This window comes from Phaseolus vulgaris, chromosome 10, assembly GCF_051622355.1.
Source record: "Phaseolus vulgaris cultivar YP4 chromosome 10, ASM5162235v1, whole genome shotgun sequence".
Lineage (NCBI taxonomy): Eukaryota > Viridiplantae > Streptophyta > Magnoliopsida > Fabales > Fabaceae > Phaseolus > Phaseolus vulgaris.
Genome location: NC_143507.1, coordinates 13,001,608 through 13,023,845, shown reverse-complemented (window position 1 = coordinate 13,023,845; position 22,238 = coordinate 13,001,608). Strand labels below are relative to the sequence as shown.

The 22,238-nt window shown below is 37.3% G+C and overlaps 1 protein-coding gene and 2 pseudogenes across 1 annotated transcript; 1 reads left to right on the top strand and 2 right to left on the bottom strand.

Annotated features, from left to right (window-relative positions):
• Positions 1–3,403: 3,403 nt before the first annotated feature.
• Positions 3,404–3,943, bottom strand: LOC137814423 (uncharacterized). Its single transcript, XM_068617163.2, has one exon. The coding sequence runs from the start codon at positions 3,941–3,943 to the stop codon at positions 3,404–3,406; it is 540 nt and encodes a 179-aa protein (XP_068473264.2).
• A 940-nt stretch (positions 3,944–4,883) lies between these two features.
• On the top strand, positions 4,884–4,990 carry LOC137819907 (small nucleolar RNA R71; annotated as a pseudogene).
• Positions 4,991–15,780: 10,790 nt separating this feature from the next.
• Positions 15,781–19,105, bottom strand: LOC150024236 (uncharacterized; annotated as a pseudogene).
• Between the last annotated feature and the right edge of the window lie 3,133 nt (positions 19,106–22,238).

The following is a 22,238-nucleotide window of genomic DNA, read 5'->3' as shown; positions in this document are numbered from 1 at the left end:
TTAAGAAGTCATCCAGCTTTTTGTTAAAATCTTTATCTACAGTTTTGCTTCATTTGCTGGATCTGCCCCCCTAAATAATAGAACCTGTCCCCAGGTCAAAAATACATAACCTGCAAAATGATTAGGAGGCATATAGGATTTTTTTTTTATATTTTTTATTTTTTATTTTTTATTTTAAATAAAATCAACAAAGGTAATAAAACAACATAAAACTAAAATGTGGACTGGGTTGCCTCCCAGTAAGCGCTCTTTTAACGTCATATAGGTTGACGCCTATGTCTTTATGGGTCATCTAAAAGGATTACCATAGTGAGTTTTTCCTGTTCATTACCCAAGTAAGGCTTTACCCTCTAACCATTTACAACCCAACTTCTATGTGATTTTGGTTCTTCTAACTCTATTGCTCCATAAGGCTTTACCTCTTTCACAACATAAGGACCTGACCATTTAGATTTTAACTTTCCAGGAAAAGTTTCAATCTAGAGTTGAATAAAAGCACAGATTACCCAGGGTAAAAATTTCTTTCCACAATCTTCTTGTCATGATATTTCTTTGTGCGCTCCTTATAAAGCTTTGAGGAACTATATACATTTAACCTCATCTCTTCAAGTTCATGGATTTGCAGTTTTCTCTTTTCCCCAGCCGCTTTAGCATCTAAATTTAGTGTTTTTAATGCCCAATATGCTTTATGCTCTAATTCCACCGGAAGATGACAGGCTTTCCCATAAATCAGCTGAAATGGGGAAAGGCCAGTAGGAATTTTAAATGTCGTTCTATACGCCCACAGAGCTTCATCAAGTTTGATTGACCAATCTTTCCTTGATGCAACCACTGTTTTCTCTAATATTTTCTTGATTTCTCTGTTAGAAACTTCTGCTTGCCCGTTTGTCTGTGGGTGGTAGGCTGATGCTACTTTATGACTAACCCCATAATGCTCTAACATTTTCTTCAATTGGATACTAAAAAAATGAGACCCACCGTCACTTATCAATACTCTAGGAGTGCCAAATCTACAAAAAATATTCCTTTTAAGAAATTTGATGACTGTCTTGGAATCTGCATGTTGTGCTGGAATTGCTTCCACCCATCTAGAAACATACTCAACTTCCACTAGTATATATTCATTTGAAAAAGAAGATGGCAAAGGCCCTATAAAATCAATGCCCCAACAATCAAAGACTTCAATTTCTTGAATATTTTGTAATGGCATCTCATGTCTTCTAGAAATGCTTCCTGTCCTTTGACACTTATCACATCTTTGTACTAGTGCATGTGTATCTTTAAACAACGAAGGCCAGAAAAAACCTGATTGAAGAATTTTTGCAGCTGTCTTTTCCCCATTAAAATGTCCTCCATATGCTGAATTATGGCATTGCCATATAATTTTATTGGCTTCATCTGAAGAAACACATCTTCTCAGCAAATTATCTGCACCCATTTTAAACAAATGAGGATCATCCCACACATAATGATTGGCATCCTTAAAAAAGTTTCTTTTTTGATGCCAGTCCAAATTCTCCGGGATTGTTCCAGTAGCTTTAAAATTGGCCATGTCTGCAAACCATGGCCTTTTTTTGATTATCAATAGCTTCTCATCTGGAAATTCAGCAAGAACCTCCGGCTCTAATGTGGTTACCTCATCATTTGCTAGTCTTGATAAATGATCTGCTACATTGTTCTCACATCCTTTCTTATCTTTGATCTCCAAATCAAATTCCTGCAACAAAAGTATCCATCGTATAAGTCTTGGCTTAAAATCTGCTTTATTCAATAAATATTTTATTGCAGCATGATCAGTGAAAACAATGACTTTAGAACCTATCAAATAAGATCGAAATTTCTCAAGTGCATACACTGTAGCTAGTAGTTCTTTTTCTGTTGTGGTGTAATTACTTTGAGTTTCATTCAAAACTTTACTTGCATAGTGTATTACTTGAAAAATTCTTTCTTTCCTTTGTCCTAAAACTACTTCTATTGTATAATCACTAACATCACAGATTATCTCAAAATTAAGTTTCCAATCAGGAACAGTTATGATAGGTGCATAAATGAGGTTTTCTTTCAAGATATTAAAAGCAGTTAAACAATTATCATCAAATTTAAAAGGAGTATCCTTATTGAGAAGGTTGCATAGGGACTTTGAAATCTTGGAGAAATCTTTAATAAATCTTCTGTAAAATCCAGCATGCCCTAGAAAACTTCTGATTCCTTTGATGTTGACTGGTGGAGGCAACTTCTCAATGACTTCAACTTTTGCTTTATCTATCTCCAGCCCTTTATGAGAAATTTTATGGCCTAAGACAATTCCTTCAATGACCATGAAATGACTTTTCTCCCAATTTAGCACAAGATTTGTCTTCACACATCGCTTCAGTACGAGATCAAGATTAGCTAAACAATCATCAAAAGAAGATCCAAACACATAAAAGTCATCCATAAAAACTTCAATGCATTTCTCAATCATATCTGCGAAAATAGCAAACATACACCTTTGGAAAGTTGTTAGCGCATTACATAAACCAAATGGCATTTTTCGATAAGCAAAAATGCCAAATGGGCAAGTAAATGTTGTCTTCTCTTGATCTTCTGGATTAACCATAATTTGATTATATCCTGAATAACCATCCAAAAAATAATAATATTCTTTACCTGCCAATCTTTCTAACATTTGATCCATAAAAGGTAATGGATAATGATCTTTCCGCGTAGCTTGATTCAGTTTCCTATAATCAATGAACATCCTCCATCCTGTAACAGTTCTTGTAGGAATTAATTCATTTTTTTCGTTATAAATAACTGTCATACCTCCTTTCTTAGGTACCACCTGTACCGGACTAACCCACGCACTGTCTGAAATGGGATAAATCATTCCTGCTTCTAAAAGCTTTTGTACCTCCTTTCTAACAACTTCCTTCATGGAAGGATTTAACCGCCTTGGTGGTTGAGCCACAGGTTTGAAATCTTGCTCCATGTGAATTTTATGCATGCAATATGCTGGGCTTATACCTTTCAAGTCAGCAAATGTCCATCCTATAGCTTCTTTATTTGCCATCAACACTTTTATCAACTTTTGTTGTTCCTCTTTGGATAAATGGTTGCTTATGATAATTGGCTTCTCCCCATTTTCTTCAAGAAAAACATATTTCAAATGAGTTGGCAACTGTTTCAACTCTATTTTCTGAGGGGTGTTGGCTTTGTTCAGTTCTAATTCATCAAAAATCCCTTGTTGAACTTCTTTTGTCTTTCCCAGCTCTAACAAACATTCCTTGACTTCCTTCTCCCCCCAGTACTCACAATTTTCATTATCATTTAAGACTGCTTTCATCAATGAATCATCTATAAATATTTCTCTGTGATTTTCCAAATACAGTTCATCCAGTGCATCCATCCTAAAACAATCATTCTAATCAATCAGATGTTTCATTGCTTCAAATACATCAAAGCTAACTTCTTCATCCTGCACTCGAACCTTCAACTTTCCTTCATCCACATCAATCATAATTTTTGCAGTCTTCATAAATGGGCGTCCAAGAATAAGAGGTACTTCAACATCTTCCTCTATGTCCATGATCACAAAATCAACTGGGAAGTAAAATTTGTCTACCTTCACCAAAAGATCCTCTACTATCCCATGTGGATATTTTATTGATCTGTCAGCTAATTGTAGTGTCATCCTTGTAGGCAGAATTTCAACATCCCCGATTTTCTTCAACATAGATAGTGGCATCGGATTTATGCTTGCCCCAAGATCTAGTAATGCTTTGGCCACTGTAAAATTTCCTATTGTGACTTGCAAAGTAAAACTCCCAGGATCTTTAGATTTTTGTGGCAATGATTTTTGAATAATGGCACTACATCCTGCTTCTAGCTCCACAATTCCTTGTTCTTTTAATCTTCTCTTCTTTGTCAACAAATCCTTCATAAATCTGGCATAAGTAGGCATTTGTTCCAAAGCTTCAGTGAACGGAATACTTATCTCTAGTTGTTTTAGAATTTCACAAAATCTGATAAACTGTCCTTCTATATTCTTTCTGAAGGGAGCATGTGGATAAGGTAAATCTACAATTGGAACACTTCTTTTTTCATTCTCTATTTCCTTTTTTCTCTTTTCTTCTTGTACCCTCTCATTTTTTTCTTTCACTTCTCCCTCTTCACTCTTGTTTTTTCCTTCCTCTTCTTTTTTTTCTTCCCTATCAATTTTTCTTTCCTCACTCTCTATGTCTCTTTCCTTACTTTGTAGATTATCACCAATCCCCTTTCCTACAACTACTCTACTTCTTGTAGTGATTGACTTACATTTCTCCCTGAGTTCCCTCAACTCTTGTGTAAGTTGCTTAATTTGTGTCTCAAAATTCTCAACGTTCTTCTACACAACCAACATGGTGTGTGTAAATTTTTTTGTAGAATCTTCCATTTTGCTCATTCTCTCTTGGGAAACATGATCTAATAGTTGGAGTTATTGAAAAGTTCCTTGCTTTCCTTGATCTTCCATGTAAAACGCTTTTTCTTCAAAAGAAATATTTTGGTAAGCACATAGCTCACTGGAATGCTCACCTCCACACAGTTCGCACCTAAATTCTTGATTCTGCCTTTGAATAACATGTAATTGTTGAGGCAATTTCGCCATTTGTGTGGTTAACTGCTCTACCTGTTGTGTCAAAATTTGATTTTGAGCCAATAATGTATCTTCAATCCATCCTTTCTTCCGAGTAGTTCGTCCATCATACTGGTCTTGAGAATCTGTTGATGCCAATCCATTAATAATCCTCGTTGCTTGTTCGACATCAAGAGTCATCATTGTGCCACCAGCTGCGGCATCTAAGAGCATTTTCATATCAAATTTGAGACCATTAATGAATATGCTCATTTGAGCAATGTCTTCAAACGCATGATTTGGGCATTTTCTCAATATCATCTTAAATCTTTCCCATGTCTCACAAAAAGACTCCTCTGTTCCTTGTCTGAACATAGAGATTTCAGACTTAGCTTTAATGTAGCGAGAGATTGGAAAAAATCTTTGCAAGAATTTTTCTTCTACATCCTCCCAGCTCGTCAGGCTCTGATATGGAAGTGAGCTAAGCCAATCCTTAGCCTTTCCTGCCAATGAAAAAGGAAACAAGCGCATACAAACATTATCAACATCATCTGATTCAAAGCCCATTACTCCCACCAATTCATAAAATGTATTCAAATGTGAATATGGATCTTCATGCTCCATTGCTGTGAATTGATGGGCACTGATAAGAGTAAGAAAATTGGGATTTATTTCCAAGGCCTTAGCGGTAGCAGGTATTGCGATACTAGAATAATGTCTTGGTCCTTGGTATATGACATAATCTCCAAGTGTCTTCTTGGCTTGTTCTTCTGCCATGTTGCTTTCCTAAAATATTAGTGGGAAAGAAGAAAAAAAGTAGAGTATATTTTTATTTTAATTTTTTTTTTAAATAAAAAAAATAAAAAAAACAGAAATTTAAATTGTTAACTAAAATAAAATCAATAACTGCCTATACTATAAATTAAAACTTAAAATAAAACAAAACAAAACACTAAAATGACATTAAGAAAATAACACAAAAATATTCATAAAAGAAAAAAAATATAAAATAAAAACTAAAAACAGAATAAAAGAAAACAATAAAAATAAGAAATAACGTACTTAAAAATAATAAATAAATGCTAAGAATAAGATAAAAACAAAATAAAATAAAGCTAAAACAAAATAAAACAAAAAATTATAATTATAATCGTAAAAAACTAACCAACTTACTTAAAATAATACCTAACGTAAAAATAAAAACTAAAACTAGTAATGATAAATAAATAAAAACTACCTAAACCTAAATAAAACTACGTAACTAAACCTAAAAAGAACTAAAATAAAATATAATAAAATCAAAAGAAAATCAAAAGAAATATAAAAAAAAATCTGTAAAAAAATAAATAAAATAAATAAAAAATTAAAACAAATCAAAAAAATTAAAATATTCACAATATTTAGGAAATTATACTCAACAAATCAAACCTGATCCCCGGCAACGGCGCCAAAAACTTGATGACTTTTTACGGCAAGTGCACCGCGTTTGTCAAAAGTAATAATTGTCCCTAAGGACGGATATCGATCCCACAAGGAACAGTGAATTATCGAGTATAATAATCGCTAAATATAAAAACAAAACAATTAAAAGAGTTTTGAATTAATTGTGTTGGCACTGATGAATAAGAAAACAGACAAAGAATTAGTTGTTTCAATTGAAAAAATAAGGATTAGTTTCATCTCTCTCACTCTCAAGTATTTTGATTAACATGTCAATATTAAGTTCTTTGATTGAAATTGATGCTTGTATAAAAATCATTTATATTGATTCCTCGCATATAAAATCCTTAAGAATGTCCCCTAACTATCGATCCCTCGCATAATTATAAGAACAACTTAGAACGAAGCTCAGACGTTTAATAGCAATTAACATTTCAAGTCTATTCCTAGCACTCAAATATGTTAAGTATTGTTGTTTAGGTCCGAACACTAAAAATACCTCCCAGTCAGATTTAAGATTCTCAATTTGTCACGGAAAATTAAAAGTAAAACAACAATACCAATAATCAATCAAGAACTGAATATTAATATATAAGATATCACCTCAATACATAAGAGTTTGAGCAGATTACTCCCAATCCCAAAGGGTAGAATTAGCCACGCATACTTCTAGCACCTTCCATTCTCCCAATTGGGTTACAATTCACTCTATGGTGTTTTCCTCTCAATCTGGCACCCTAAGGTTGAGCTCTAGCCCTCTATTTATCCTAGTTTTCTAGGGTTAGGTTGTTTATTGTGTCGCGCTAATGGGCTAAATGATAAAACATAAAAAAAAAATCCCAATCTTTCTTTGCATCTTTTTCCATTCTGGGAGCTTCTATCTTTATCTTTTTAGCTCAAATCATTCATCTTTAATCTAAATCTCCAATCTTCCTTAGAAATCTGCAATTAACACCAAATTTGGGAATAAAATACTCTTATTCAAATAAAGATCATAAAAAATGTAAAAAGGTATAAATTCATAAATTAGGGATTATTTTATATGTAAATTAGCAATAAATCCTCATAAGTGCCTATATTTTAATATGAAATATTACTGAAATTAGACACTTATCATGGCGCCTCTCTCAAAGTTATGCACTCTCTAATCTTGTTTTTCCTCTTGACTCCCATAGTGCGTGTGGCTTCTATAGGCTCTCATTTGTTCCCATCTGCTTCCTCTATGTTTTCTTTCTTGGGTCGCTTCTAGTCTTTGCAACCTCTCCACTAATTTCCCTATCTCATATTCTCTTTGGGCCAAAGTCCTTTTGGTTTCCGCAAGTTCTCCCAAAAGAAAGCCTTTTGAGGAGATTGTGGCTTTGAAGATTCTCCCGAAGACAAATGCCTCTTGATTTGCACCAAAAAGGAAACAAACAATTAGTGAAAAAAAAATACAATTTTATCCACTCCTCACTTGTGTCACTCGGCAAATTTAGTAAAGGAGGGAAGAATTGCAAGGCACTCAAGAAATATTTAAACTCAAAACACAAAGGTCTACACTTGGTAGCACACACTTCAAGTGAAAGATGACAAAGCTCTTACACTTGTCAAAACTTAAGAAAATTTGAAAGACAAGCAAGAAAAGATTAAAAGTTACAAAGCTAAACCAAATTGGAAATAAGATGAAGACAAAACTTTAACGAGACAAGCAAGAAAAGCACGAAAAAGACTCAAAGAAAACTAACTTAAACTTTAATTATGAAGATTTGGAATTCCCTAGAAATTGAGAAAGTAAGAGGGATTAAACTCTACAATTATGAACACAATTTTCCATATACTTAGAATCCTCTTTAGAAATTTGCAAAGTGAAATTTGAAATGTGAATGCTTCTCAAAACTCTTATATTTTTGTTTTTATTTATGGATTCAAAAGTTCCATATCCTTTTTGTATGCATATTTTTTTGTTGTCATCCACTTTTCACTTTTCAAAAAGATGTTAGGTTTGGTGATCGATTTGTGTCTTCTTCTTTGCGGTTTTTTAGTGAATTTGCGGAAGCTCCATGGATTGATGGTGGAACAAGATCCTCCTAAGAGTGATGGTGATCTTGAAGGTGCATGAGAAGTAGGATTTGAGAGTGGTGAGGCCAACTCTTCTTGGAAGGTGATGGTTTAGGAAGATTAAGAGCCTATTCCTAAGAGGTTTTAGGCAAAGGGTGATATTGGCACAATTTTGGCAGCAATTCACTCATGTATTAATCTTGAATTTACATGACCCAAACTCCTCTATATATAGCAAGAGTGGGCTGAAAATGAAAAGAGAATTGGAGGGAAATTCAAATGTTGGCACATGGGAAGGTGGCTCCTAAATTCAGCACATGTGAGGTAGGTTCTAGAATTCTTCCATGTGCCAGGAGTTCTAGAACCTTACGCTCCACTTAGGCTAAATGTGGGCTGGACCTAAGTTTAATTAGGAGTAGGAAACTCAAATTAAACTTAGGTTAGCCTTTTAGATACCACTTTGCATGTTTCAACAAAAATACAAAAGAATTAAACTATGCTACTTTTGACAAAAAATGTAAAAACTATTCTACACTAGAGTTTATGACATGTAGAATGCGTCCTCTTGACCTCTCTTTGACCATAACTCTAGTGGTTGCCTCAATTTGACATTTTGGTGGCCTTTCAATGGATTGGTGTTGGGGCCTCTTCCATCATTTGGAATCAAATCATATGAACACTTGCATTCTAAGTTTGGAATTAAATCAACCACTACTCACACAATTGCCAATTTGTTTTTAAATATTCACAATTAAAATCAAAATAAGTACTAAGAACAAAGGAGAAAGGAGAAGATCAGAGAAAGGAGAAGATTAGGTGCTTTATAGTACTGTGCACGAGAGTGGCCTAAGAGAGCTAGCAGCCAGTCGGTGATTGGTGCTCTCTTAACCCATAACGTGCATGGAGCAAAGCAGGGGTGATCGTTCACACAGTAGGTGACACCTGGTACGTGCGCTAGCTAGGCCACACCTGGTACTCGCGCTGAGGTTGTACGAGACATCCAACGAGAGAAACACGCCAAGTTACTTCGTACACGAATAACTTGGGCGCGCCGCAGGGTATATAAAGGCATTCCACGCTCATTACGAAGGTACGTTTTCATTCTGGCAAGTGACTAGTTTTACACACACAGAGGGAAAGAGAGAATCACAGAGTGCACGAGTCTCACTGAGATTCCTAGTACACAGTTCTTTAGTGGTTTTGCTTGACTGACTTAAGCGTCGGAGCGCAATCGGCCGCTAGAGGCGCCGTTTGTTGTGTTTTGCAGGTTCGCTTGGAGTTCTTTGAGTAAGTGCTTGGAACGTGATCCTGCCTGTTGACCAAAACGCTGGAGCCTTGCCTCGTCAAACTTGGATCGACTTCTGCACCGTGTTAGCCTCCGTCTTTCACCGCGATTCACCTCGAGAACCTGCAAAAGACAGAACGGCGCCGCTGCGGCCGATCACGCTCCGACGCCCAAGTCAGCGACTGAACCACCAATTACTTAAGAGAAAAACTCAAGAACTCTAAGGAACCGTGCAAAGTTCTCTCTCAGCGTACTCTCGTTCTCGCAGTTGTAAAGAAGTAATCTAAACGCGTGCGTACCTCAAAGTTCGTTGGAAACTCTCATATACCTGGGCACTTTCTCTCTCCTGGCAGTTACACATCTGGACACGTGGCTCGTATCCAGCTGTACACGTGCCATCATCTGGAGCATCCTTGACTTGGGCGCCACTTCTTACTCTTCAGGATTTTGGCTAAGTTACTTATGCATGATACAACTCAGTGCATAGTTGCCTTGGAGCGTGATCTCTTCTGGGTGGCGAGTTCGGGTGCCTTCGTACACACCTTCCCTGTGGTCTCGCCGGCCGCCTTCATGATCTACTCTTCTTGCTTCACCGTGTACGTTCAAGGGTGCTATCTCCCGAGCTCATCCTCTGGCCCGCTGGGAAAGACTATCTGACTTCATCTTTGGCGATGTCCCTGCTTCGGCGATCTCTAATCACTTGGTCGCCCGGGTTCACATCTGGCGACTTCATCTTCAACCTGGTGACCGCCGGTTTAGGTATGCTGGAGATCGGAGCACGCCAACTTAATAACTGGCGACTACACGAGCCCCCCGACTTCCTTCCCTTCTGCCAGCCAGGTGTCCCATCCAACACGCCTATACAATAGCTTGATGCCACGTCATCACTTCCGACTACCAGGGCGGTACAGAACGTATTTGCGGAAGGCAGAGTTTGACGTGGCGAATTCTTCGACGATCGAATCACCTGCAAGATCAGTAAGGATTTTTTTTTTTTAACACAATAAAATTCAAAAGTGGAATTAAAAGTGCTTAATGAACCAAAAATTGCGGAATTGTAGATGACAATAATGTAAAGGCAGAATTTAAATTGCTTGAAGGTAAAAGAAAGAATTTAAATGTGCTAGAAAATAAATTGTCGAACTTAAAGAAAATAAGCACAAATAACCATGCTCTGAATACCACATGATGTGAGTTGATTTTAGGATTGCACATTTTAATTGGTTGATCTTGTTTATGATTTTTGATTTAGCAATTTAAGGTGAGAACCCTAAGAAGATTCTCACTGGACACGAACTTAACCAAGTGGTTAAGTAAGTGTGAAGGTTCACTTCAGAAGGACAAAGAGAAAAAGACAATTAAGATGGTGTGGATGATGCAAGGGCATAAATTAAAGAGCATAAAATGAATTAAGGAATGAAGAAGATGACCGAATGTATAAAGACACAAACAAGAACATAAATGAGAATGTAAATGGGGAAATGGAAAGAAATCGAAAAGATTAGATGAAGAAAGCTTACGGAGATTGGGAAATATGAACACGTCACTTGGAGGGTGGAAAAACTCCAAGATAAGTTAATGAAGAGCCGCCGCTTGAAATGGTCACACACTCAAGATAAGACCCAAAATCATTTAGGAGACAAAGCTCACTAATCACTCAAGAAGAGTTTCTTTACTATATTCAAATCTAGGTGAAAATACATGAGGTAAGGCACCCTATTTATAGGATTGGGTGCCTTGGTGGGCAAGATGGGGGAAGGGTAGAAAAGGTATACGAGAAGGGTGACCTAGGGGTTTGGCCTAGGTCAATGCTACCCCTTAGTCCTAGCTTATAGAAGTTAGGGCTACCTATTAACCCTAATAGACTAGGCACAAGTTAAAATGATAACTACACCCCCTATTATGCTAAATGGACGCTACACTACTCAAATTAAAAACAAATAGACTAGCTGGTGCTCAGCTCCCATGGCTTGGGCTCTACTCCTGGTGATCCTCTGAGGAATGATGGACCCTGAAGCACTGGCTAGTGGTGGGTCCTAACCTAGCCCTAGATCTTGTGTCATGCTCCTGGTCATCCTTCTGGAGGATTGGGCTTGGTCATTGGATTATTTCTAGAACCACATTATAGTTGTAGGAACATACTATCTAATCGTTAAAATTCTTTCTAAGCCAGACCTTGTAGGATGCATGATATGATGGTCAGTAGAGTTGTCAGAGTTTGACATCCGCTACGAGCCAAGGGGAGCAATAAAGTCCCAATGTTTAGCTGACTTCTCAGTCGAATTGACCCCTCAGCAAGACCTTCCGACTGAGTGGGTGGTATACGCTAACGGGTGCTTCAACAAGACAGTATGTAGAGTTGGTATCGTTCTCAAGGGGTAGTGGGACCTCGTCCTCGAACAAGCATTGAAGTTCGAGTTTAAAGCCATCAATAACCAGGCAAAGTACGAAGCCATTATTGTCGATTTACACTTAACATATGATATGGGAGCTCTCGAGGTAACATGAAAAAGCGACTCCTAGTTGGTGATCAGGCAAATCAGGGTAGACTTTGAGGTGAAGGAGCCTTTACTGCAAAGGTAGTACCACACGGTCTCCAATCTCAACGCTCGGTTCAAAAGAGTGACGATAGAGCATATCCACTGAGAGGATAATATGAGGGTTGACGCGTTGTCTTGATTGGCTACGAAAAATAAGAAGAGCCATCATCGATTTGTTCTACAGATTTGCCTACAAAACCCAAGCGTACGAGAGGCCGAGTGTTTGGTCGTGACCGAGGCCAATACATTGATTACCCCGATCGCAAGATACTTAGATCTCGGCATTTACGAGTCAAAGGAGGAGAAAGCAATGACACAGCGATGCGCTAGGTACACACTGATTAGTCAATATCTCTACAGAAGAGGATACTCCAAACCACTGTTGAAGTGTGTCACCGAAGAACAAGTTAAGTACATCCTCCAAGAGATCCGTAAGGGAGTGTCTGGAAGCCATTTTTGATGTGATTCCAATAGCAAAGAAAAGAATGATTCTTGACATTCTTAGGAATCAACTTGAGTAGGAAAAATGTTAGGCACTTTTTCTTAGAATTGGATCAATGTTCTAAGTCAAGAACTCACCAAAACTAGCACCAAATCCAAACTCATATGGAAGTTCCTCATATTGTCAAATTGAACCAACAAAAAGAGGTAAAAATCAAAAGCACCGAATAGAATTGAATAAGAACCAATATGAACCGAACAAAATGAATTTAAAGGCAAAAGAACTGAAAAGGATTGCTGGAAAATAAGAACAGCCGAACCACAAACTCAAGAACACAAGACAGAATTTCAAGGAAACAAGCTTAAACATGAACAATTGAAAGAGTAGAAAGGAAGGAGAAGAGAAGAGCTTATGGAGATGGAAGAGTAGGTGAGTGATCACGCCACTTGGAGGATGACTGCTCCAAGATTAGTGTGCTGCCGCCACTTGAGGACACCATGGATCCATCAAGATAAGACTAGAGAAGAAGGCTCAAAAGCTCTCCAATGCTCACTCAAAAATTGAGTATAGTTTCTTTTCTCTAAAATTCAAATCTGAAATGTACAAGGGAAGCACCTATTTATAGCCTAGAGGTGCTGAAAATCAAACTAAAAGAATTCAAATTCCCTCCTAAAGCTCACTAGAACCGGCGCCTAAAAATCAAGCATGAGGAAGGTGTGATCTCTTCCTTCACTTTAGCACCTCCTTATTTACTCCTACACCTATCTACTAACGTACCCCCCCCCTTCTAAAGCTCCTAACTAAAGACTAAAAGATGTTATAACAATAGAGATTTCTAATGTTTCCCTCTAAGCACCTTCAACCAAAGAAATTACAAAAAGAGAAAATAATTGTCCCCTAGCTCCTAAAGCTTTGAACATGCTTCTTGTAAGCCTTTGAGGTGGGCTTTGACCTCCATGGGCGTCCTCTATTTGTGCCTCTACCTCTTCTTGATCTTGTTGATTGGCCTCCATGTCCACTTGAGCTTGATCTCCATCAATTTTGGCGCAATAACTAGGGCCTGATATTTCTAGCAAACCGTCCAGAATGAATGTGCAAAATATGTGAAGAAATGCACCAAATGTGAAGAGCATGGCCCCTTAACTCATCTTAAACCTGAAACACTTCACAACATCGTGTCCCCATGGCCATTCGCCATCTGGAGAATGGATATCATCGACCCCTTCAACCCAGGAAAAGGACAAACCAAGTTCTTCTTAGTTGGAGTATTTTATCTAACTAAGTGGATCGGGGCCGAGCCCCTCCGCCTCCATCTCGGAAGAACGTCCAAAACTTTGTGTGAAGAAGCATAGTATGCCGGTTCGGAGTACCCTGCACAATCATAACCAATAATGATCGACAATTCATTGACCGATTTCTTCAAGCTTTTTATGAAGGACTCGACATCAAATCCATAACAAGGTCAGTTGAACACCCCCAAACCAATGGCAGGCTGAAGCAGCAAACAAGGTCATCCTCAATGAGTTGAAGAAATGACTTGGTACCGCGAAAGAATGGTGGACGGAAGAATTGGTAGAGGTCCTATGGGTGTATCGTTGTACGTCGCAAACCTCAACGAAAGAAATACCATATAGCCTGGCTTATGGGACCGAAGCCATGATTCCATTCGAAGTAGGGGAGCCATCCCTCATAAGACAAATTTTTTACCTATCCCTTAACCAATAGAGTTTGTCGGCCAGACTCTACCTCATAAACGAGTTCAGAGAAAGACGTAAGATTCAAGAAGCTGCATGCAAACTTCGAGCGTCCAGACGGTATAATACGAATGTTCAGTCGAGAAGCTTTCATAAAGGACATCTTGTGTGCCGAACGTGAGGTGAGGCCAAGAAGACCGAGGGCAAGTTCTCATCCAACTAGGAAGGCACCTTTTGAATTCGAGTGTTAGAATGTATGGCTTTAAACTAGAGGGGGGTGAATGGTTTAAAAAGGGTTTTCGCAAACTTTTTAGTCTAGAATGAAATTCCTTTTAGAAAACTTGATTCAGAATTCAGTTTGCCAAAAACACAAAGCAATTTAGCACAGCACCAGAAAAACAATCGGTTGTTTCGCAGAAACAATCGGTTGTTTATACCAATTAAAATATAAACTAAAATTAAAGAGTTCAAGGGATAGAGAGATTGCACACACAATTTATACTGGTTCACTCTTAAACCAAGAGCTACATCCATTCTTCCCAGAAACCACTGGGGAATCCACTAAGCAATCAAACCTAGATTTCTTACACACCACCAAAGAAGTGACCTTGATCCCCTCAAGACACACACTTCCTTTGGCTCAGCACATACACCACCAAGAATGCTGATCTTGACAACCTTAGAGCACACAACACTTCTCGACCTATCACACAAGAGTTTACACAAAGTATAGAAGGATTACACTTGTTACAGAATGATCTGAAATCAATACAAGATGAAGATCCTATTCCACTATATCTTAATCAAAGCAATCACAAAGCATTCTTTAACTCTTCAAAAGCAAAATCAGTGAAAAACTCAATTTTTTTTTCTATGATTAAATCTCAGTTCTCGTTTGTTACATAAACTGAACAAACTCTTTATAGCTTTAAAAGATTGGTCAAAGCATTTAAAACGGGAGCGCATTCAGTTATAAAATCATTTAAAGCTCAATCAAAGCACAAAACAGTTTTATGTTATGGTTTCAAAAAAAACAATCGATTGAATGCTCAAATCAATCGGTTGTTTTGGTTTAACAGCAAGTCACCACCAAAAACAGTTTTCAACCTTTCTCAAAACACCTAAGTATAAAACAATTGGTTGTTTCGACAAAACAACAGGTTGTTTTTCACTTAGTTTGAAAAACACTTTCAATTCAAAAGGTTTGAGAATACTTAAGCTTTGGATTCAATCAAGAGTGGATTAACACAGATAATCTACCCCAGATCCTATTCTAAAACACCTCAACAACAACAAGCACATCCAACCTTCCATCAAACTCAAAGGATTTGGATTCTTCAAAGCTTAAACACACTTGATTCAACAATCTCCCCCTATTTGATGAAGACAAATCCGTAGTTGCTTGTGTTGGATTTGATTGAATCTGAAGCAGTTCCTGCAAAACAAAGTTTAAGCAAAGCACAATATCTCTGATAGAAGGTTAGAGCAAAAACAGCAGATCAGCAGCAGAAAAAAAAAGGCTTACTTAAACACTCAAACACAACATAGAGTTTGCAGAAAATAAAAGATAGTAAAAGACAACACAGCATAAAATCTGCCCCTATTTGTCTTCACAAATAGACAATAAGAAGAGATAAAAAAAAAGACAATTGTTCCAGATTATACAGAAATTTAAAACAAAAGCTCTTAAACTGATATAGGGCCAAAAACAATCGGTTGTTTCGTGAATTCAATCGGTTGTTTTTCCTTTAATCATCCTTGCCATACTGGAGTTCAAAAATCTGTTTCTGAACAGCTTCGATCTGTTCATCCAAGTTCATAAACCGTGTATCCATGTTGTTGAATCTTTTGTCTATACTTTGGAAGTTGCTCACACACAAATCATGAAGATTCCATTGATTCTCGGCAAAGCCATCAAGCCTATTCACCATGTATCTTTCAAAAGAAGACATGGATGGCATTTCATCTCCTTGATTTCCTGCACTGGTTCCAGCACCAAAATTGGCTTCAGGCTGTTCTTCATGGTGAATATCCATGTCAGCAGCTTGATCTTCTTCATCAAAATTTGCAGCTGCAGCACTAGATGAAGCACCATGATCACCATCTTTGCTCACCCATTTCCCATTTATTTTGGTGAATCCCATCTTGCTTAGAGAGTCATTGTTCATTTCTTGTGTTGACTTAACCAGCTCAGATGACTCATCTTCAGATGAGTGATCTCCATGTCAACTCCCTTCACATGAGAAACAAGATTGTTTCCCTCAAACTTGAGATTGGTGTAGAATACCCGGATCAGATCAGTGTATATGTTTCCCTTCATCTCCAAGAACCTTCTCAGCAGCTGGTCCTTGAGTAGCTTCCTCACATTGTCTAGCTTTTGGCTTTTCAGCCAATCAAAGGAAACAACTTTGGGGTTGTTGATCACCTTTGTGCTAGTTTCAAAACGATACTTTTCAATGAGTTCATTGTCTCCAGAAAACCAGCCCTCTAGTCTCCCTCCAGACCTCACAAATCTGGTTTTAACCCTCTTTGATGTAGGAGGAGTGGATTCCATGATAGCAAAAAAAGAGGCAAAGAAGACTCACACAAGGAGAGCAAGAGATGTTGCAAGAGATGGCTCAATTGATTGTTCTTGTGAGAGAGAACAGTTGCACCAAAATTTAAAGAGAAACAGAACAAATTGCATTCAATTGATGTGAGTGGGTTTCAGTCTTCAAAGAGAAAAGACTTGACCAAGACCTGCACTGAAAACGTCAGAAAAAGCAGAAAATCACATGGTCATCACATGTGATCTTTGACTAGTCATAAAGGCTCTTAAATTTTCAAGATTTTGGAATATATTCCTTTATGACATGTTGTAACTTCCTCTAGAACAAGATCGGGCTTTCAACACAGCTTTATTGACTCATGATTCTTTCATAATTGAGATCTGCAACAGACACAATTTAAAAAGGAATTAAATCCATTCTTTCACAGTGTTGTCAGAGAGAAAACAATCGGTTGTTTCATGGAAACAATTGGTTGTTTTTCTGCAGCAGTAAAACAAATTTTGACTTATTAAGAATGAGCAGATAAGATTCAATGTAGATGTAATTGAACATTTAACAAGAGATATTTAAGCATGAATTTGAATTAAAAACAAATAAGGATATAGATAAGGAAGGTCTTATCCTTTATGAAGTTCCTTCAATGAGTCATTTGTTTGTGATCAAGAAGCCTCTTTTGACTATTAAGAACCTTGGATTGGTACATAACATTGATTCAGCTTCAATGTTAATCTTTTCCTTCCAAGAACATGATCAGATGACTCAGTGCCTCATGTTCTTCTAGATTCCCTACATAGACATGAATTCAAGCAACAAGGTTTGGTCCCCTTACAAATGTGGGTCCATTTGATTTATTTTTATCATTTGAAACCTCACAACCTTTGGGAATCCATTTCATAAAGCCTCTGGGAACAAAATATTTCCTTATTTTGCATAATCTAACAGAATGGCCTTTCTTCATGCAATAAAAGCATGTAACAACCGGTTGTTTCGACTTAACAATCGGTTGTTTTGAAAAATTCTTTGAAAACTTATCTTTCTTGTTTTGTGGATTAAAACCTAATCCAGCTCTTCCAAAAACACAGTTTTGAGATGCCAAGACGTTCTCAAAGTTGGATTTTCCTTTTGAAAGCTTATCCACAGTACTAACAAGATAATGCACTTTCTTTTCAAGATTTTCACAATTTTCACAAATGAGAGTGTCACACTTGCAAAAAGAGTTTTTGCAATGAGTTTCCAGATTTTCAAAATCACTTTTTGATTTTTCCAGCTCTTCTTCAAGTGCCTTAACTCTCTTTCCAAGCCAGTTGTTAAGCTCTTTTAATCGGTTGTTTGAAAGAACCAGTCGATTAGCTTCATCATGTGTTTCTTGAAAAGCTTCAAGCAATTCACTATAATTTTCAGCATTTAGAGAAGCACATGAACTTACATCACTTGAGCTGCATGAATCGTCATCTCCTTCTGCAATCAAGCATATGTTTGCCTTTTCTTCTTCACTTGATGATAAGCTTAATGAGGAGACTTCATTCTCATCCCAAGCTATGTAGGCCCTTTTTGACTTTCCCTTCTTTTCTTTGTAGCTTGACTTCTTCTCCTAGCTTTCTTTATTTGGGCAATCTGCCTTTATGTGTCCTTGCTCACCACAACCAAAACAAGTATAGTTATTGGAATTAAAATCATTGGATTTTTTGTTTCCATACCCTTCTTTGTTGGTGTCTTTGTTGCGGTTCCTTTTCAAGAATTTGCTAAACTTTCTAGATAGCAAACTAAGGTTCTCTTCATCCCTTTCATCACTGGATTCTTGCTTGCTTTTGTGCTTGACAGCTTTTAAGGCAATGTTTTTCACATGCTTGTCTTCACTTTCTTGAACATTGATTCTATTCATCTCTAACTCATGTTCCCTAAGCTTGCCAAACAAAGAAGCCATACTCAATGATGTTAGATCTTTTGATTTAGATATAGCAGTTACCTTAGGTTGCCAAGATCTATCAAGACATTTGAGGATCTTGATGTTTAGCTCTTCTTTTTCAAAGGTTTTCTCAAGGCTCATGAGGTGGTTGATGATGTGAGTGAACCTCTTCTGAACATCAGCAACAGTCTCACCCTTCAGCATTCTGAACATTTCATACTCTTGGATCAGAGTATGCTTTTTGGCTCTTTTCACCGCATTGGTACCTTCATGAGTTACCTCCAAGGTGTCCCACATTTCCTTTGCTAATTTGCATTGAGAGATCCTGAAAAAATCATCTGAATTCAAGGCAGAAGTTATTATGTTTTTAGCAATGCAATCAAATTTGGCCTTCTTGCTTTCAGAATCAGTCCATTGAGACCAAGGATTTTCAATGGAAGATCCATCTTTTTCAAATTTTGGAACAAAGGGGCCATTTTCAATTGCATCCCAAATTCCTTTGTCAAGGGATTCAACAAAGATTTTCATTATGACTTTCCAAAATTGGTAGTTCAAACCACAAAACAGAGGTGGTCTGTTGATTGAAGCACCCTCCCCAAAGGGTAATCTATCAGCCATGTAAAAACAGTTTTAGGATCACACTTGAATAAATTTCAAGAACCAAGCTCTTGATGGCAATTGTTAGAATGTATGGCTTTAAACTAGAGGGGGGTGAATGGTTTAAAGAGGGTTTTCGCAAAAATTTTAGTCTAGAATGAAATTCCTTTGAGAAAACTTGATTCATAATTCAGTTTTCCAAAAACACAAAGCAATTTAGCACAACACCAGAAAAACAATCGGTTGTTTCGCAAAAACAATCGGTTGTTTATACCAGTTAAAATATAAACTGAAATTAAAGAGTTCAAGGGATAAAGAGATTGCACACACAATTTATACTGGTTCACTCTTAAACCAAGAGCTACATCCAGTCTTCCCAGAAACCACTGGGAATCCACTAAGCAATCAAACCTAAATTACTTACACACACCACCAAAGAAGTGACCTTGATCCCCTCAAGACACACACTTCCTTTGGCTCAGCACATACACCACCAAGAATGCTGATCTTGACAACCTCAAGAGCACACAACACTTCTCGGCTTATCACACAAGAGTTTACACAAAGTATAGAAGGATTACACTTGTTACAGAATGATCTGAAATCAATACAAGATGAAGATCTTATTCCACTCTCTCGATCAAAGCAATCACAAAGCATTCTTTAACTCTACAAAAGCAAAATCAGTGAAAAACTCAAATCTGTTTTTCTATGATTAAATCTCAGTTCTCGTTTGTTACATAAACTGAACAAACTCTTTATAGCTTTAAAAGATTGGTCAAAGCATTTAAAACAAGAGCGCATTCAGTTATAAAATCATTTAAAGCTCAGTCAAAGCACAAAACAATTTTCTGTTATGGTTTCAAAACAAACAATCGATTGAATGCTCAAATCAATCGGTTGTTTTGGTTTGACAGCAAGTCAACCACCAAAAACAGTTTTCAACCTTTCTCAAAACACCTAAGTATAAAACAATCGGTTGTTTGACAAAACAACAGGTTGTTTTCACTTAGCTTGAAAAACACTTTCAATTAAAAAGGTTTGAGAATACTTAAGCTTTGGATTCAATCAAGAGTGGATTAACATAGATAATCTACCCCAGATCCTATTCTAAAACACCTCAACAACAGCAAACACATCCAGCCTTTTATCAAACTCAAAGAATTTGGATTCTTCAAATCTTGAACACACTTGATTCAACACCGAGAAGTCGCAGCTTGGGGGCATACTACTTAGAACGCCTATTCGAAAAAATTATACTGAGGACGTGGAATGTCATGCACCTGAATATTTATTACAGTTAAATTAATAAAATTATGCACTCTTTCCTCGCCCGACGATTTTTTCCTTATGGAGGATTTTCGGCCGGGAAGGTTTTAAAGAGGCATTTCTTTTCAATTGTTTACTTAAAATACAAGTTAAATTTACGTGCTCTATCTCAGCACTCGCCTCGACTAAGGATGCTTACCTTAATCGGTAATCCCTCGCAACACCTAAAGACCCGGTTCGACCAAGGATGTTTACCTTAATCGGTAATCCCTCTCGAAACCTAAAGACCCGGTTCAGCCAAGGATGCTTACCTTAATCAATAATTCCTCCCGCACCTAAAGACTCGGCTCGGCCAAGGATGCTTACCTTAATCAGTAATCCCTTCTGAGACCCTAAAAAACTCGTAAGAAAAGTTCATACTTTTAACCAAACGTGGGTATGATGTCCTCGGTAAGCATTAGTTATTATTACTTGTTAAATTTTTTTAAGCAGGAATAAAGGAAAACGACTGATCCATTATATTGAACAAAAAGAAGGAAGTCACACCCCGACCTCGAGGGAACAAAATACATCAAAGACTAAACCTAATGGTTTTCGTCTTCAACATCTTCGAGGCGGTTCTCGGTGTTGAATTCTGAAGAGCCACCAACTCTTCAATGGGTACTAGTTGTCCCTTAAAGACGTCAAAAGTGCCATCCGTATGTGGACCCTTGTAGGGCAGGTGGGCATGTCGGATGACTTGGTTGAAGGTTTCACCCAACATTCTCAAGGTGTCACCTTGCGTTTGTTCAATTTCGGCCTTCACCGAAGCCTTCTCGGTGTCCAGCACCAAGTACTTTGCCTTCAGTTCCTCTAAGGCCTTCTCCAACTCTGCCACCTTATCCTCCCTTTGCTTCTCCCTCTTCTCGAGTTCGCCACATCTCATATTACTCAGCTCGAGATCAACATCAACTTTGGCTATCCATGACTCAAAGGCATGTTGGGTCTATTAGTGCCTAAGTTTAAGAGGGGGGGTGAACTGAGCTTTTAAAAAAAAATTTCCAGTAATCCTGAGAAAAAGAACAGATTGATTTTAAAAAGAACAGATTTATTTTCTGATTACTTTTTCAAATCCAAAACCTTAATCTGATTATCTTGAGATTAAAAGATAGTTTTTCAAGAACAGTGTAGGATCTTTTATTGCAACAAGATTAACACTCAGAAATTAAACTTTGAATCTTTAACAAGTGATCTTGAAGAGAATATGAATCTTAAAAAGAGTTAGTTTAAAGATTTATTACTCTGTTTAAACAGCCAACGGAGAGATTCAGATATTTGCAAGCAATCAATAACTTATTCTGGATCTTTGAAGAACAGTATGAACAAGCCCAAAAAGAACAAATTTAATTTTGACTCAACAGATTTATTTTCTGACAGATTATCAAATTATGCAGAAAACGAGTGCATGGATTGAGAAGAAAGATGAACACACAGTTTATGCTGGTTAACTCATCAAGAGCTACATCCAGTCTCACCTCACACCAAGGTGAAATCCACTAATCAATACAAAACCAACTACAAGACCTTGTGGTTCTTGAACCCTTCAAGAACAAGGCATCAACAATACTGAAAAACTCTATTTCAACAGCAATAACAGTCCAAGAAACCCTATCAAGAAGTGTTTATACAACCACCTTTACACAAGAATGAATAAGGAAAGAAAGCACCTGGAAAGAAGATGCAAGAAACCTAAAACAACAGCATTAATCTGCATTTCAGCAATGACAAAACCTCAACCCTTGACCAAGGCAGACAATGAACAAGCACACTTGAATTCTTTAAGAGAACCTTTCAAGAAAACATTCAAAGCTTTTGTCTCTCAATGAAAACTCTTTGATCTGTGTTC

Bases quoted from the DNA above. Each gene is read 5' to 3' on its own strand.
- LOC137814423 (XM_068617163.2), bottom strand. From the start codon at position 3,943: ATGCCTACTTATGCCAGATTTATGAAGGATTTGTTGACAAAGAAGAGA.